Genomic DNA, 15,878 nt, shown 5'->3' with positions numbered 1-15,878 from the left:
TATCGTGGCGAGAATATATCGTCCATACGTATGCCGTTTAGAATAGATTTCACAAAAACCTTGTCACGATTCATATTAATATACATCTATGATGATGGCTTTGGAATAAAGTCAAAACATCGTGATATTTCTCAGGTACACTAACATTATGGTTATTGATAAAACAGGACCTGATATTTTTCTGGTCAACAAACAATACGGTTATGAACATTTCTCTGTAAACATTAATAAGTTTTCTTTTGCAACGAAGGTGTCTTCCTAACAGCAAGCGACTTTTTCTTCTTAATCTCAACACCAATCTTGAAACGACGAAATTTATACTTGGCATATTTACTATGAGTGCTCTCTAATGGTTTAATGTCTAGATCTTTGATCAGTTTTACATAGCGTTCAAAATTTGAATTCTTAATACTCTTTAATTTCTTCATTCGTTGATCTTTCAGCCATTGCAGATACACTTTATTATGCTTGTCCTGAGTATAAACACAATGGGGTTATATGGCTGAGATGATACTGGCATCAAAGAAAATTACCAAAGTTAACAAACCTTATTTTTCATCATCTCCAAATGCTTCTCCAAATTTTTAATAGAAACTGTTTGCACTGCAACTATGGAATATTATCTCTTAGCAAGAAAATTTGTCCAAATGTTATATATATATATATGTCTGTAGCTAGAGGTATGAAATTTATTATTGTAAATAAGATATGCTGTAGCTTTCAATTTGGCTGTGGTGGCTGCATCAAGGTTTTTTTTTACCAAGATTTTTTGTAAAATTTCTATCACAAGCAATTTCCTTTTTTAAGGTAAATTATTAACTTGAGATGACCACCAAGAGCACAGAATAATGATCATATTAGATGGGTCACAATGGTATTCGTCACGGTTGCCATTTTATTCATGCAAGTTGATAATAGTTTGTCATTTGGCTGGAATAATGGCAGCTTATACAATGTATGGCATAATTTGCACAAGGACAAAAATGTCAAAAGTATCAACAGGAGTTTTTTAGTAAAACTCAAAAAAATTTACTCTCCATATAAAGTGATAACATGCAACACTAGTCGAAACATTTAGAATAAAATGTTTACTTCATACAAGTGTTAATTGTTTTGTGTTCTACAGAAATACTTTTTGGGAGTTGTAATTTTTTCAACAGGAGTGGCCCTTCAGTATATTGCATATTCTATGACCAAAGATACAAGGAGAAACAATGGACATTTGCAGGGATGTGTAAAGAATAGCAATAAGGAATGCAAGAGTACTAGAGATTGATTATGCACTGATAATGCCAGTGATATTATAAATGATTTATTACACATAAAAGGGTGTAAATAAATAAGTCTATGAGGATACTAAAGGCATGAAGAGACATTTTGAAGCCAATTATTGGATCTGTCTGGCTTCTTCCTCATGTATAAATATGAGTTAGTTTGATTATAATAGAAAGAAAAAATACAAACTTTGATTTTCTTTTGCTGTGATGCAACTTTTCATCAACTGCTTGTTCCAAACTTTTCTCTTGGCTTGCTATAGATGGAAAATTGATAACATTAAAATCGAAGTTAAATATGACCAGTAAGTGGACAGAATGGATTGTACCTGAGATGCATTTTCAAAACTAAAAATTCTACGAACATTTTCGTCTGCACTAAATAACACAACAGCAATCAGTCAATAACTGCATTACACTGCATGACATGGAAAATAATTTTCAACAAAAAATATACATCAAAGTTTATAGTACTTTTGCAGCTCTTCTATATCTTCAAAGCCACCAATAAACTTCACTTTATTTGACAAAGCTTGAACATTAGAAAAAATAGTGTGTAACCTTTGCGGACGGTAAATTGTCAAAATAACTATAATTAATTTTAAAAACACAAGTACACATACGTACCATTTGTACACAAAATTTTACAAACAAACAGTTTCTTTTGAATAACATTTTGAGGAAAAAAACGTTTGAAAACATAAGAAAGTGACATTTTGTTGATGCCACTAAGGCTAATTAAGAAATTTATTATGCATCATCCTTCACAATGACACAAGAAATTCGAAATATACTTAAAAATAGGTACGCGATGCGTACATTCACTCGCAGGAACAGCACTCTTTCCAAATAATAACTTAGCAGTAAAAACTAATAGCTCACCGAATGCAATTACCAATATTTTTCAGCTAGTGAACTAGAAGTAACAAAATGTTCTTGAATTAAATGTTTTATGAAATATCGCCTTCGTATGGCAATAGACAATGAAGAAAAGAGAAAAACTATGCTATAGACCAAGTGTTAATTGTTACTGGGCACTGTCTAGTCCAAAGTCCAAACTAACTTAATATTGTTCATCATACGATATCATAAAAACAAACACTCTCCCAAGAATGCAACTCATGTTCTAAAAGAAAATGTTTATTTATTGCGGAATGTTAATTGCTTTCTGTTAAATTATATGTTGGCAGTATGCACTTTTGCGGTACACATTACATACTTATGTATAATGTCAGCTTAAGTTCTTAATGACCAGTGTCATGCTTAAGTTCTGTTTTCACAGTTACCAGTATTGAGGAAGCCTTCAAACCCTTTGATAACTTTTTTCATACTTTCCACACTTATGATTGGTGTTCTCTAACTGTAGTCATAAGCGTGCGGGACGGGGGGCAGGGAGAGCAGCTCCCCCCCCCCTAAGATAGTTTAAAAAGTAAAAAGTTGGGCAAATGTTTAGCGTCAGGCAGGCGAAAATACGGTGGAACCTTCTTCGTAAAATGGGAAGCAATTACTGCCTCCCCCCCCCCTCCCCCCAGAAATGATAGCTCCCGTACGCCAATGACTCTAGTCGTTACTGAACATATTTGAAAGCAATATTTTCTTTTATATTTAAACACTATTTAAAAACTTCAACAATTCACGTGTTGATAAAACAAAGCAAAAATGAAAGGGAAATAGTCAATTGCACAGGAAGTGCAGCCGGTTTGTCAGCAAAAAATTTTTATTGGCTAAAAATGATTTTGGTATATACCCAACAAATTCTCTCACATTTAAAACTTAAATGAAAGCAAAAACGAAAGAAAACATAAGTTACATGTTGTGTCATTTATTTTTTTTAAATGGCTTGACTCTAATCATCAAAAACTAATGAAATAATTTTGAAAGCTGTTTCAAATACAAGAAATTTATGTTATTTTTGCAGTCAAAAATGACCAGACTGGTTTCTAAATCAAAATTTTCTATCCTATTCCTGAAAGATTTTTTGCGAATCAAAACATTGTTTATATCAAAGTCTTGTTTAATTCTAAAACACAAATTTCTGAGATATTTTACGACTATTTTACATGCGATCTCCAAGAATGTCCTCAGCATCATTCATTGTCTTGTTGGTTAAAGTTTTTTTCAAAATAAGGAGAACTCTCTGTTTGTCAAAGACATTTCATCCACAAACCTAACAAAAAAATATTGTTAATCGATTTTCTATACAGAGAAAACTGAAACAGATAAAAAACATGGAATAACAATATACTGTGGACAATTTCTTCTATGCAGTTTTTAAATAAAACTGCCCAACTTATAGCAGTTTTCATAATAAAGGAGGCTGGGAACGAGAGAATGCACACTCATTAAAACCTCCAAACACAAAAATGTTTGGTCAATTCAATTCATGCTAAATTTAAAATCATATGAAATTTCTTCAATTTGCAATATATTGTAGAATCACCAATAAAAAACTTTTCCTAAAATTCAAGGGAAAATTTTTTAGCGGCTGTCAACTCCAAAATCTATACTTATGACTAAAATCAAAATATTCTAAACTAATGAATTAAATAATACAAACTATATCATAGGAAATCTACCTCGTCATTTCACTATGAACACAAGAATGCCTCTCTGTTTTTGTCCATGATTCTCTCCCAACACCATCTTTCATCCACCATCCATATTTCATGTTGGTTGTCACTGGTTTTACATATATTTCATTTGGACCTATGTATGGAAAAGATCAATTTGTAAAAAAAACATTGCTCTTTTTTTCAAAGTAAAATACAATAAAAACAAAGTTTCTCAATTGTTACAAATCACATAATTCCTGAATCCCTATTCACATGTAATTTTCTTTCGAAAGTCATAAGCCATTATGATTTCATTGAATTTCGAATGCAAAACATTTGTACTAAACAGCAAAAATGTTAAACAAACACGAGAAACAGACAGGATATGTTTTTTTCAAAGAGGGGTGTACGGAAGAATACTGCCCTGGCAAGGAGACAATAGAAAAATACCATTTTGCAATGACAAGAAATTATCCTTACCAATAGGTGAACGCTGGTGCTTTTGGAGCAGCGCTGTGTATTTCTTGTGTGATCCGTTTGCTAGAGAATTTGGAAGGACAGTTTCATCAAACTTCGAGGAAACAGGTGTCCCTTCTTTAGATGCCGAATTATTTCGACTTTCTAATGATTGATCTGTTACAGAGGCCCTAACAATATTATCTGCACCAAGTTCAGTTAAATTGAAAAATGACATTACGATTTACGAGGAAAAAATTCCAAAAAAATGAGAAAAAACTTTTGACTTCTCGCATTTAGCGTTTGTTCATTAGTTGCCATAACAACAATGGCATCAACCGCGAGCCAAAATTGCAGTTGCAGACATTCCAAAATCCAACATGGCGTTCCAAAAGATTCTTTTCGATTTTCCTGAAGCTATCTCTGCTTTTGCCTATGGATCTGCTGTATTTACTCAAGAAAGCAATTCAGATATGAAGAATAATATGCTAGATGTCGTCTTTATAGTAGATAATGCTCTAAGATGGCATAAATCCAATTTACAGATGAACAGATCTCACTATTCGATGTTTGCACGAAGTATTGGCCCTAGTTTTATCGCATCACTGCAGGAAAATCTCGGCGCTAAAATGTACTACAATACCTTGGTACCATGGAATGGCCAAATGATAAAATATGGCGTCATAACTCAAACTCGTTTGAAAGAGGATCTTTTGCACTGGCAATCACTTTATAGTAGTGGTCGTTTACAAAAACCTGTGAAATTCCTTTGTTCAATCTCCGACCAAATACAAAGTTGTTTAGACACAAATTTAAAACACGCCTTGAATGCATCGCTTTTATGTCTTCCAGAGAAATTTTCGGTTGAGGACCTGTTTATGCAAATAACGCGCTTATCGTATGACGGTGATTTCCGAATGATAATCGGTGAAAACAAGAACAAAGTGTCAAATATAGTAAAGCCGAACATTGAACTTTTCCGGAAACTTTATTACTCGCATTTGATAAATGATAAGTTCATACATATTGACAAAGATATAATTATTCAGGATTTAAATCCAGAAACCCGGTTCGCACGGCTCAGACAGCTCCCTTGTAATGTAAAATCCCGCATTGTCAACTGGCAAATGTCGTGGCTGAGTTTTCAAACTTTCAACAATCCTTTGAATGAAATGCAGGATGCAATCCTTTACAGTCTCGCTCATAATCAAATAAAAACGCAAGAATCGGTACAAAAAGCAACCAGATCAATTGTAAGATATAGCAGCATAACACAAAGTTCAAAAGGAATTCTAACCACGGGTATTTCCAAATCTCTTATATATTCTGGCAAGAAACTAGCAAAAATGTTACGAGGAATATTTCGATAAAAGAATAAAGCAAAGATGCATACAACATCGCATTTAATTTTTATTTGTATAATGGATGAATACACCATCTAACACAACATATTACATATACTTATGTAAACTTAAAAAAAGCCTTGAACTATGAACAACGTTATAAATTTTTAACAATATAGGTTTCAACTCGTGCTGTGAGGTAGATTTATTGTAGTTATATATGATGAAGTGTAACGAAATTTCGCGTGCATTTTAAACAGTTCGTAGATTGTATTTACCATAAACTCAACAGATTTTAACTTCTATAATTACAAAATTAAGTTAGTCTTCTCGCTCTCACGTAGAGCATAACAAATGAAATAATCCTGAACGAAATCATCAAAGCGATGATGTAATAAAGATTTGGATAGAAGTTTTCCTGGAAGAAAAAAATTTACAAGCTATTGGATAGTGACAAGAAAAGAATGGAAAACTGTTCTTGATCAGAAGTCGTTCGTCAGTAATTACTAGTTACTAGTACACACAGGGATTCGTCGAGAACCGGTTTTTTACAATAAATTTTCTTTTACAACTTTTATACATACTTGATTATCTTTTGAACTCTATCAGCTAACGATTTAGCTGCGACACCGAAATGATCTTTTAGATACTATATAGCCATTATAAAGGCTACTCCTTTGTATATCGCGTATACAAAGGCGGCAAACAATGCGTGTGGAATGAGTATTTGATATCAGAATGATCTATCATATTATCATTATAAAATGAATTCTGTGCACTATGTATTTTAGTGAACAACAAGAACTGCCATAAATCTTAAACAAATATAACCCATGTTCGAACCTCATCTCCGGGATGACCAATAAATGTAAGATAATTATAAGATTAATGATCTAAACTTTGAATGTAAGGGTGATTAAAGAATAAGAATCTTTTGAAGGGATTAAAATAAAACTTATCATGAACGATTAAATCTTACGTACCTCGTGCAATTGAAAACGCTTAAGAACCATCTCACCCGTGGTATCACATGAAGCAGTATTATTACGCTCACAAGCTATAATTTAAGAACATTCTTACTGAAATGTCGTACATGTGTATAATCATTGCATATTCTGCAACTAAAGTGAAACTAAATAATCACGTTAAAATTATTTTTTCGGTCTCACTCCTCCCTGACAACTTCTGTCTATTATGCGCGTATATTTACCTATCATGCCAGGATAGTCCTCCCATTGATTAATCATCAAGTTTTCAAAGCCATAATTGAACCATGAGAGATACCTTAGCCAAATAAAATAATCTGGAACCGTACTAAATATTGAAAGAGGACAGTGAGATGCAACGAAATACGTTAGTCAGACTTAGTTCATCGCGTATAAATACACCGACTCATCATTTGCTTAAGTTCGCCTGAAAATCTACCTGAAATAAGCTGAGCTCACTGAGTCAACATATGTCAAAATTCTAAACTTCACAGAAAATTTTTTCAAGCACAAAGCTATAAAATTCCAACGCAATTATATTAAAAAAAGGCATTCCTTCTTACTCGTTGTTCACGAAGAAACCACCAAAGAGAAGTAAAGGCAACATACAAACAGGTCCCAGGGCGGTAGCAGTTTCAACTGAAGACGTCATTGTTGAAATAGCATAGCCTAGACATACATCACAAAAAAAACAGCTCATAAGAGCAAAATGATTCTTATCATTGCAGGCTGTTGTCCAAAAACAACTGTGCAGCTTTTGGCCACAAATAAGTGAGTAAATACTCACAATACATAAGGTATTAATGCTTCCACAAACCGTATGAAGCTGCTGTGTTGACTATCAAAACGCCAATTGCAACGCAAATAAAGAAAGCGCCAGCGTCCTCACGAAGATCTAAAAAAATAATTTTATAAAAAGAATAGCAAAAATAGGTTCGCAAATTTAATTGCAAGTTAGTAGTTTAGAATATTGAATTGCAAATAATGATGTACGTTTAATTCTTAACTTCGCAAGTTTTTTGTCCGATATCTAAGTTTTAGATCGTTTTGTTTTTGTTGAAACAAAGATCTATTTCAACACTTATTAATCATCAGAAGAAAAGAAAGATCTATTTAATCACTTACTAGCCATCCAGTAGGAAATAGTAATCAAAATAACAGCAGCAATGGAAAATATTGGAACCTAAAAGCAGACGAAATACTGCGTTAAACAATGTCCACACAATGATAAATACGAGATAACTACTAGAGCTACACCTCTGCCATTGTCTTTGCCAAATAATACGTGTCAGTTCGATACATGCCACTTTTATGTTCTCTAAGGAAAACAGGAACCTCAACTGGAAACACCTTCATGGAAAAAAGGATTGACGCACAATGAAAACAGCCATTTCATTGAAAAAACATTTTTCATAAATTTTTATAATATTAATTTTATAGGCTTATAAAAAAATCGAATGTTTTCTAAAATATCAAACAAAATAAATGAAGAATGAGTTGCATATACGTATCTATTTTATCATACTAAGGTGAACACCGTTTTGTAGTTAATCGACTACTGATTTATATAATCATAGCATATTTAACCATAAACACGTATTGAGAATCAAATCATAACTTTATTGTACTTTTTTTCTAATCATAATCATCACATAGATTCAATCTTTAAGACCACTTCAAACTAAGCTCAAATTATGTCAGACAAGCATCGATTAAACTTACAAATATAACACCCTGCAAGCTTGCGAACGACAGATTTGTTACGATAAAGAACAAAAGACCAGCAAAATTCTGAATGTTTTCTTGATTGTACGAAAGACGTAAGTATATAAGACCCACAACAATGCCGAGTATCTAAAAAACAAAGTACAAGCACAAATAGGTCAAGAAAAATGGGATGTTGCAACGACGCATATTTTCTAGAGTCCAAAATTATAAGTAGATATCAATGCCCTAGCGTTGATATCAACAGATTACGTTTCCCAGAAAATCGAAACGATCTTTCCATATTAGTTGGTAAGCACATAGCTCTGCGTACAAAAACTTTGCAATATATGGGAAATAATTAATGACAAGACAAAACCTGTTGCTGATGAAAAATTTCTATTTTTTTAAATATATTACGACAACAAAGTTCAACTTACAAGAGATTGCATGATTCTTATAACTGAAACCATTTTGTCCCGTTTTGCACTCAACATAGCACGATGAAATAAGACAAAAAACTGTTTCAGCCAGCTTGCTTGATACCTAAATAACCAACACGTCAATGCCTCCAGCAATATGAATTCCCGACGGTTGAAAAATAGTAACAAAAGAATGAAGTTTCATTTGAGTCCAACAATTCATACAATTTTATCGATAAAAATAACTTAAGAGCACCAACGCTGATACTATTTGCGAACATATTAGTTAATTATATGAAATGAAAAGAAATGCTTCTGCTTTACCTGGATCCGGATACAACAGTTGTTTCAAAAGAATTCTACAAAAAAATACCGAAAACAAACAATGTCAACGTATGTAGTGACAAAATTTCATTGCCCCATTTGTTCAAATTTGAAAGCACATACCACTCTTTCGTTCAGTGGTTTCTTTTTTATGTTACTGCCTTCCCACTCGTCATGCTTGTCACAGATGAACTAAATACAAGATTATCTACGACATTGAAAACTACATGTGTAAACTGTTACATGGTAGAACTGTTAGGTAAAATGAACAATAGATATAAAATGCTCACTCCGCGTGCAATGGAAAACAAATAAACAAAACAATATGACAATTCGTCAGCAAAAACTCTGCACACATACCTTAATCCTTTCTTTTGACTCTTCCTCCTTTTCCGGAATAAATGCGAGGATGTAAACAAAATAATCGGCAGGATTGTAGTTCACGGGACACGGATAATTGATCCTATTTAAATTAGAAGTTTTTGTCATGTCAGTCAAACATGCAATGCAATCCTTGTCTACGAACTCATTGATCTATAGCAAGTGCAAAAGTGACAAAAAACTAAATAAAGGGGACACCATGGCTTCAAAAGAAATTTTTTTCGGTTAAAAAAGACTTGCACGTATGTTAGACGTGTTAGAGAATTGAGCAACTATACAAAATTCACCTCTTGTGAACTGAGATGACTGCAGTAATGTGAGCTAGATTTAAAGAAACCTTAGACTAATGCCTTGTATTACAAGCGCACTATTTTAATTACCAGTCATCACAACGATATCAACAGCAAATGTCACTATCACAAATTTTAAAAATTGCAAAGGAAGACAACTAGCAAATTATGCAAACAGCCCAATTAATTGCTACCTTTCAAAGTAGGGAATTGCTTCCTCTCGAGGACCAACATACGCTAACCGACCATTCGCTAACAATATTAAGCTAAAAAATAAGCAGACTCATCTTTCAAAAACTATTTAATCGTGGTTACTCACTTCTTGTCGACAACTTACTTATCGAACATTTGATACACTTCTGACGATGGTTGATGTATGGTTGACAAAATAGTCATACCATGATGAGCAAGATTCTGCAGGGTTGCAACAACTGTTTGCGCCATGAAAGAGTCCAGACCTGAAGTTGGTTCGTCAACAAACAACAATGGAGGATCTGTTAAAATCTACGAGAAACATAAAATCAAACAGGAGCTACATAATTGAATCAAGAGTATAAAAAGAAAAGAAACCACATATATGTATCGTGACTAAAAATGAGATACGAACATAAAAAATAACGCTGTTTCTCATAAAGTAGAAATCCTTGTACTTATTTATTATGGTCATTCTTGCAGAGATACTCCAAATTTTTCACCTAATGCCGATAAAGCATTAAATTTGATAAAATTGCACTTCCGTTAAAAATTAACTTTTCAACCAGAATTTCCACCATGTCATCAAAAACCAAAGCTTAATTATTGGTTGGTTGAACATTGTCCGCTAAAAATCGTAGGCACACCACAGGAAAATTTGCGTTACGTGAAGACTTTGTTTTTAATTGACAAATTTAAACTTCACAAAATATCAAACAATTTCGGGGCTGTTCATATGTGAGCCCAGGTAACAGGGATTCAGCGAGGCGTGAAAAGATTTTGAGTCATTGAAAGAAGTAAAACGTTAAGCGCAAAACTTACAACCTTTTCTAAAGCGTCACAAGTCATTTTAGTTGTATGTAATTTTCACAGAGTATTGCCAATATTTATTTCTAAAATTATTGATGTTCTTAGCGCAAAAAACAAACCTCTGATGCAAATGAAAGACGCTTTTTCTCTCCGCCAGAAATTCCACGAAGTCTTCCGGGAATTCCTATTAGAGTCTCAGAGCATTTCGCTAATCCCAACTACAGAAAAAAAGAAAACAGGAGTTGTGTATTGTTAAGTTAGATGGAACAATACACAATTAGGAAGAATATATATAAAAACCTCCGTTATTGCTTTTTCAACTCTTCTCACTCTCTCGGATTGTGGAATGTTTTTATCCATGCGCAACAAAGCCTGAAACGTAATAAAACAAAAAAAACATAAACTGAGGTTTAGTATCTTATCGCAGGGGGCAGAATCTGGAATCGTTCCCCTTTTCAGAACGCACATAATTTAATATTTATAATCTTTATAGTATTTTTTGTCTTTATTATTCTCAAAATAGTTCTACTTAATATATCTACAACAATATACATTTGTATAACATGCTCTGGAGACTGGATATTTTAAGCTAATTCAACATACTTGAAACATAAGATGTTCACGAACAGTCAATGTTCCAATAAACAGGTCTTCTTGCTGAACATATGCAGACATGGTGTTGATTTCTTGACGCACAGGAGATCCATTGAGAAATACTGTTCCTGTCACATTGACAGCAGATATGTTGCGATGCGACAGAACATTTAATAAGGTTGACTTTCCTGCACCACTATAAACAATACAATTAAATGAAGTAAATAAAAGTAAAGTACTTAATGTACATATATATGTTAACATAAAACAGTGTCATCTAACCATAACATTTTACTAAGGCTATATTTCAATTGGTTATTGCATAAATTACCTTGAACCCATCAGAGCAACAAGAGATCCAGCTTTAATCTCTCCTGATACTGTCAAGTACAAAACAAGATAACATGTGCTAGTAAAATATACCCAAACAGTATAAGAGTGCCAGAAATATATGACCTAACAACAATGCTGGCCTTGAAAGACAGAATCATTCAATTTCCAAACATTGTTACAAAGAAAACACAATCGAAATTCCAGCATAGCCAAAATCATGAGTAAACCTCAATTTTCAGATTACATACACTACTGAAAAAGATGATTATTTACTATTTTTAAGAATCTGTAACACATCTTCTTTATCTTCATTACCACCAAGAAAACCAAAGCATTTTTTGTTGCTTCTTGTAACAAACACATTTATGTCTTCCCAAGACAAATTTACTCCTTTGCCTCTAATCCTGCTGATTTTACCTTCTTTAGACTGTTCGATGGCATTGCCAAATTGATCTTCAAATAAACAAGTCATAACTTAAAGAAACTATCAAATTAGATCACAACTGATAAAGACATTTGGAATCAGGCTTGTATGAAGCCTCCTCCCACTGGTCGAGACAATAACCATAGTGTGTTAAGTATTCAAAAACAAGTCTTTTTTTACTGAAAGCAGCCTGTACGTTTTGCTACTACTGTGTAAATTTCTTAAAATTATCAGTATGAATTTTAAATTGAAACCTGCATAACTATACTAAATAAGCAGGCTAGCCTTATTACACCAATGATTTAATCAATGCATTTAACAAAAACTATGAAACTGAATATCTCCCAATCTTCAACAGCACCATCTTACAGAAAAAGTGTACTTTCACAATGAAAATTATCACAGTCAGCAAAAGTGGCATGCTGGGAACAAATTCTCCTAAGGAGGGGGTGGGGGTGGGGGGAATACCCACCACTGCAACAAGTCTTGCATGGGTTTCAAAATCAATTTTTTCATGGACCTATTACAAGCTCATTTTAAATGTTAAAAGCATTAAAAGTTAAGGGCATTGTGAATCTAAGAAATTGTCTATGTTGGTTCCGTTCGTAAACAGCATAAGCGGGGCTATTATAAGCTGTAAGATACAAAAATGACGATTTGTATATGCACTGAAAACGTTTCTGCCATTTGGTCAAAATATACAGTAAGGCAAATTTTTGTGGTTTCAAAAAAAACAATAAAAATAATAATGACAAGTTGCGAATGAATGAGTTCGAATACAATGGGGCAATCAATTTTCCCCACACGTGGATATCGCGCTAAATTTTATGCACGAAATTGCAGAAATAAAGATGTAATATTGCGATAATATGTCAGACGCTTTAGTAAAGCTACGGCCGCCAATGTCTACAAACAGACAGTTCACTAATCACTATTACCATCGGCAAGATCTTGATTTTCCCCATCTACTAAGGTCCATTGCACTCTTGTCATCATTTTATTTTATGTAACTATTCTTATTTCTCAGTCTCACAGGACTGGCACTCACCCGAATTTGCTTCATTTACGATTACAACATCATGATTGTTTTCATCATGTGACGTTGACGACGCTTTTTGTGTAATTTCACTTTCTGCCATCTATAAATATTCAACCGTAGAGACTTTGAATCAATGGCAAATACTGCGCTAAGGGAAAGCTTATATAATAGTACACTGTAACTGTAACTGTATACGTGAAGCTATTAATCAGATTGTCTATTCTAGTGGAAAACATATCACTCAACCGTCAAGATCCTCTCAAAGACAATGTCGCAAATAAAAACGAATTCAGAAACAGTGCCACATTCCGAAAATGAACCAATGACTTAAAAAGTTAAAACTTTTAAAAAAGATTTGATCTTGTCTGTAGTGATAAAATACGTAATAGACAGATGTGCTAACATGAACACTGGGCAGAAAACGGAGAATTTTGCGTTTGGTTTGGTGGACAGTGGAATTTGTGTAGCTGGTGGTTGTAGCAGGTTTCATAATTTGTGGTTGAAAATTCCATATTGGTAAATACACAAAGAAATATACTGAGAAGCAAATTTTGATTTTGCAAATTTTGGTGCTTGTTATCACGTATTGCATGGTCTGTAAGAAAAGAAGTTCCTTTTTCAGACTGGTTTCTGTCATTTTTTTATGTACTCGGTGTATTGAAAAAAACTACAACGCTACAATTTGCATTTTGCAGTCACTGTAGTTAGGCTAAATTAGCATCCATTGCTTGTGCTACTTTTAATACTATGTCCTTAAAGTTATTAGGATATGCTCATATAAATTTCATTATAGGTATGATGTATCATAGTGATTGCCTGTATCACGAAATTAAATTTCTTTTTATTTGCGTCTCTTTGAGTGTGGATGGAGAGTTGGGGTAAATATTGCTGAGCCATGCTAATTTTTAACGTTGCGTCATTTCGAAAAGTTGCAGTTTTTTGAAACATCATTCACATTCATTACTGTTTCCTTATGTACGACATTCGTTGCATGATATCATTTATCATCGGCAAAACTCAAAATGAATCAAGCATCTATATCATACGACAATTTGTGAACGCTGTTGCTAAAACTTGAATTCTACGATATAACAAGAATTTACCTTTTCTTTGGCAAGAATTGTATTAATTTCAGTTTTTTTCTACGGGACTCCTACAATAATAAGACGTAAATATTGTTTAGCCTTTTTCAGCGTTGATGACTTGATGTAATCATGTAATACGTAATACTAAATTTATATAATGACGTATGACGTCGTGGTAAAAACTAAAAATTGTTGTAAAATGAAATTTAAGATTAAAATTCTCAAAGCAGGATTTCCACAGAAGCGAGGACGTTCAGTGACAAGATTATAGTCCACTTTTAGTCTATTCCAAGCAAATAGCCAAGGTTAATGTAAAACTATTTACGTGAAGAACACTATGATGTCTTTGGCGTCTGCCACACAGATTATGTGGGTATTTGCCCCCTGAGGAAAACTGTCTGAGCTGCATTTTAGCACAGTAGAGTACGACATACGCGACAAACGACTATTTTAAATTTTTCAAATTGCCTTGTCCCCTAGGCTACCTTCATCACTTAATATATTGACTGAACCATAAGTTTGTTTCACATATTACAACCAATTCTGATAGCGTGCGACTATTTATAATAAAAAAGTTTTTATGAGTCTTACTTACTATGTATTAGCTATAAAAACTTGCGATAGCTAATGTCTTTCTATTCCTTGTAAACGCTGTAGCACCTCACCCGCAATATCGCGAAGATGTAATAATCAAATTAAAAATATGTGCAAGTAAATTGCCAATATCTTCGAAAGTATAAAGAATTTTATAATAAAGCACTTATTCAAAGCACGCTGTGAGTGGTCAATATTAATGCATGTATGTATTCCAAATACTTCATTGTAACATTTTTGTATTGTATAAAGTCTTGGTTTTGCATTCTTTGATTCATTAAAACAGAGATTAGATTGAATTGATTTCAAAGTTCCGGCAACTGAAATTGATTAGAATTTACAGAAACCAGAAACAGAAATCAAGAGTGAGAAAAACTGCACTCTAAAAGAGAGGAGTAAGAAAATGGTGAAAATCTAACGGAAATGTTGACTTACGGAGGTGGATAAGGACGAGCAGGCTTTGATAGCGACAACGAAATAAACGCTAACGCACAAACAACAACATTTGGTTCAACCCACCATTTTGCAAAAACGTTCGAACAAACATTGCACGAGATTTTTTGAATTGATTGATTCACAAACACTTTCCTATACATGAAACACTACTAAAAAGTAAAAGATAGTTGTTGTATTAACCACACGTCAAAAACATCATATCAGCTTATAATAAACTTATTTAGGTAAATAACAATCATAACATGAAATCCAATGACAGAAGCACCACACAGACGAAGAGTATAAACGCATTATATATTGTAATATGCACTTACAATGACGTAACCAGTCTGTATATCTGAAATTTCTCATGACAGGACAAAACTTGCGGACGGACTGCGCAGCTGAGCAGTGAGCACTTTTTGTTGGGGAATTTCTTCATAAATGCATGAATAATACTCTTAGTAATATTGTGAGACTAAATTTTGAAATCTTTATGAAGGTTTGGATAATTTGATTATTTGCATACAACTTCCGTCATATAGACGCGTGAGCTGATATTGCATGAGAAAAACGTAAATGATGAAACGAGTTGAAAGATTGATGTGAGTTTTGCAAGGATAGGATGCCAAATGTCTTT

General features: G+C 33.3%; 4 protein-coding genes across 6 annotated transcripts; 1 reads left to right on the top strand and 3 right to left on the bottom strand.

Moving 5' to 3' along the window:
- Positions 1-127: 127 nt before the first annotated feature.
- On the bottom strand, positions 128-2,003 carry LOC124440038. Its single transcript, XM_046990365.1, has 6 exons — positions 1,902-2,003; positions 1,749-1,806; positions 1,604-1,652; positions 1,465-1,531; positions 548-609; positions 128-473 (listed from the first exon to the last, which is right to left on the bottom strand). Exons 1-6 carry the CDS (start codon positions 1,987-1,989, stop codon positions 225-227), a joined length of 573 nt encoding a protein of 190 aa, XP_046846321.1. The 5' UTR covers positions 1,990-2,003; the 3' UTR covers positions 128-224.
- Positions 2,004-3,080: 1,077 nt separating this feature from the next.
- On the bottom strand, positions 3,081-4,599 carry LOC124440112 (testis-expressed protein 49-like). The gene is made up of 3 exons (XM_046990435.1): positions 4,307-4,599; positions 3,851-3,980; positions 3,081-3,441 (listed from the first exon to the last, which is right to left on the bottom strand). Exons 1-3 carry the CDS (start codon positions 4,518-4,520, stop codon positions 3,393-3,395), a joined length of 393 nt encoding a protein of 130 aa, XP_046846391.1. The 5' UTR covers positions 4,521-4,599; the 3' UTR covers positions 3,081-3,392.
- Positions 4,600-4,632: 33 nt separating this feature from the next.
- On the top strand, positions 4,633-6,037 carry LOC124440480 (phosphatidate cytidylyltransferase, mitochondrial-like; the record flags this gene model as incomplete). The annotated part of the gene is made up of 1 exon (XM_046990874.1): positions 4,633-6,037. A coding segment is annotated over one exon (1,020 nt), but the record flags the coding sequence as incomplete, so codon positions are not given.
- On the bottom strand, positions 5,669-15,128 carry LOC124440111 (protein white-like). Of its 3 annotated transcripts, none has more exons than XM_046990433.1 (22): positions 14,801-15,128; positions 14,228-14,277; positions 13,134-13,224; positions 11,935-12,114; positions 11,660-11,708; positions 11,338-11,524; positions 11,035-11,106; positions 10,854-10,952; positions 10,070-10,236; positions 9,927-9,998; positions 9,422-9,524; positions 9,185-9,253; positions 9,062-9,096; positions 8,756-8,861; positions 8,334-8,465; positions 7,869-7,961; positions 7,737-7,794; positions 7,429-7,506; positions 7,175-7,280; positions 6,836-6,939; positions 6,609-6,682; positions 5,669-6,043 (listed from the first exon to the last, which is right to left on the bottom strand). In XM_046990433.1, the coding sequence occupies exons 3-22, from the start codon at positions 13,222-13,224 to the stop codon at positions 5,942-5,944; spliced, it is 1,977 nt and encodes a 658-aa protein (XP_046846389.1). In that variant the 5' UTR covers positions 14,228-14,277; positions 14,801-15,128; the 3' UTR covers positions 5,669-5,941. The 3 variants fall into 3 exon arrangements, with proteins under 3 accessions (XP_046846389.1, XP_046846388.1, XP_046846390.1); XM_046990432.1 differs by having other exon boundaries at positions 14,805-15,127; XM_046990434.1 differs by lacking the exons at positions 14,228-14,277; positions 14,801-15,128 and having other exon boundaries at positions 13,024-13,220.
- Positions 15,129-15,878: the final 750 nt, after the last annotated feature.

This window comes from Xenia sp. Carnegie-2017, unplaced genomic scaffold (genome assembly GCF_021976095.1).
Source record: "Xenia sp. Carnegie-2017 unplaced genomic scaffold, XeniaSp_v1 HiC_scaffold_2, whole genome shotgun sequence".
NCBI lineage: Eukaryota > Metazoa > Cnidaria > Anthozoa > Malacalcyonacea > Xeniidae > Xenia > Xenia sp. Carnegie-2017.
The sequence above is the reverse complement of the archived record's forward strand: the minus strand, read 5'-3'. Positions and strand labels throughout refer to the sequence as shown.

Excerpts from the sequence above, each read along its gene's own strand:
- LOC124440038 (XM_046990365.1), bottom strand. The coding sequence starts at position 1,989 with ATGTCACTTTCTTATGTTTTCAAACGTTTTTTTCCTCAAAATGTTATT. Across the intron at positions 1,653-1,748 it reads GATATAGAAGAGCTGCAAAA|TGCAGACGAAAATGTTCGTA; the intron begins GTACTATAAACT and ends TGTGTTATTTAG. Across the intron at positions 610-1,464 it reads CACAGCAAAAGAAAATCAAA|TTGCAGTGCAAACAGTTTCT; the intron begins GTTTGTATTTTT and ends AATATTCCATAG.
- LOC124440112 (XM_046990435.1), bottom strand. The coding sequence starts at position 4,520 with ATGTCATTTTTCAATTTAACTGAACTTGGTGCAGATAATATTGTTAGG. Across the intron at positions 3,981-4,306 it reads GCACCAGCGTTCACCTATTG|GTCCAAATGAAATATATGTA; the intron begins GTAAGGATAATT and ends TTCCATACATAG. Across the intron at positions 3,442-3,850 it reads GTTCATAGTGAAATGACGAG|GTTTGTGGATGAAATGTCTT; the intron begins GTAGATTTCCTA and ends TTTTTTTGTTAG.
- LOC124440111 (XM_046990433.1), bottom strand. The coding sequence starts at position 13,224 with ATGGCAGAAAGTGAAATTACACAAAAAGCGTCGTCAACGTCACATGAT. Across the intron at positions 10,237-10,853 it reads GTCTTTCATTTGCATCAGAG|ATTTTAACAGATCCTCCATT; the intron begins GTTTGTTTTTTG and ends TGTTTCTCGTAG. Across the intron at positions 6,044-6,608 it reads AGCGTTTTCAATTGCACGAG|GAAAACTTCTATCCAAATCT; the intron begins GTACGTAAGATT and ends TTTTTCTTCCAG.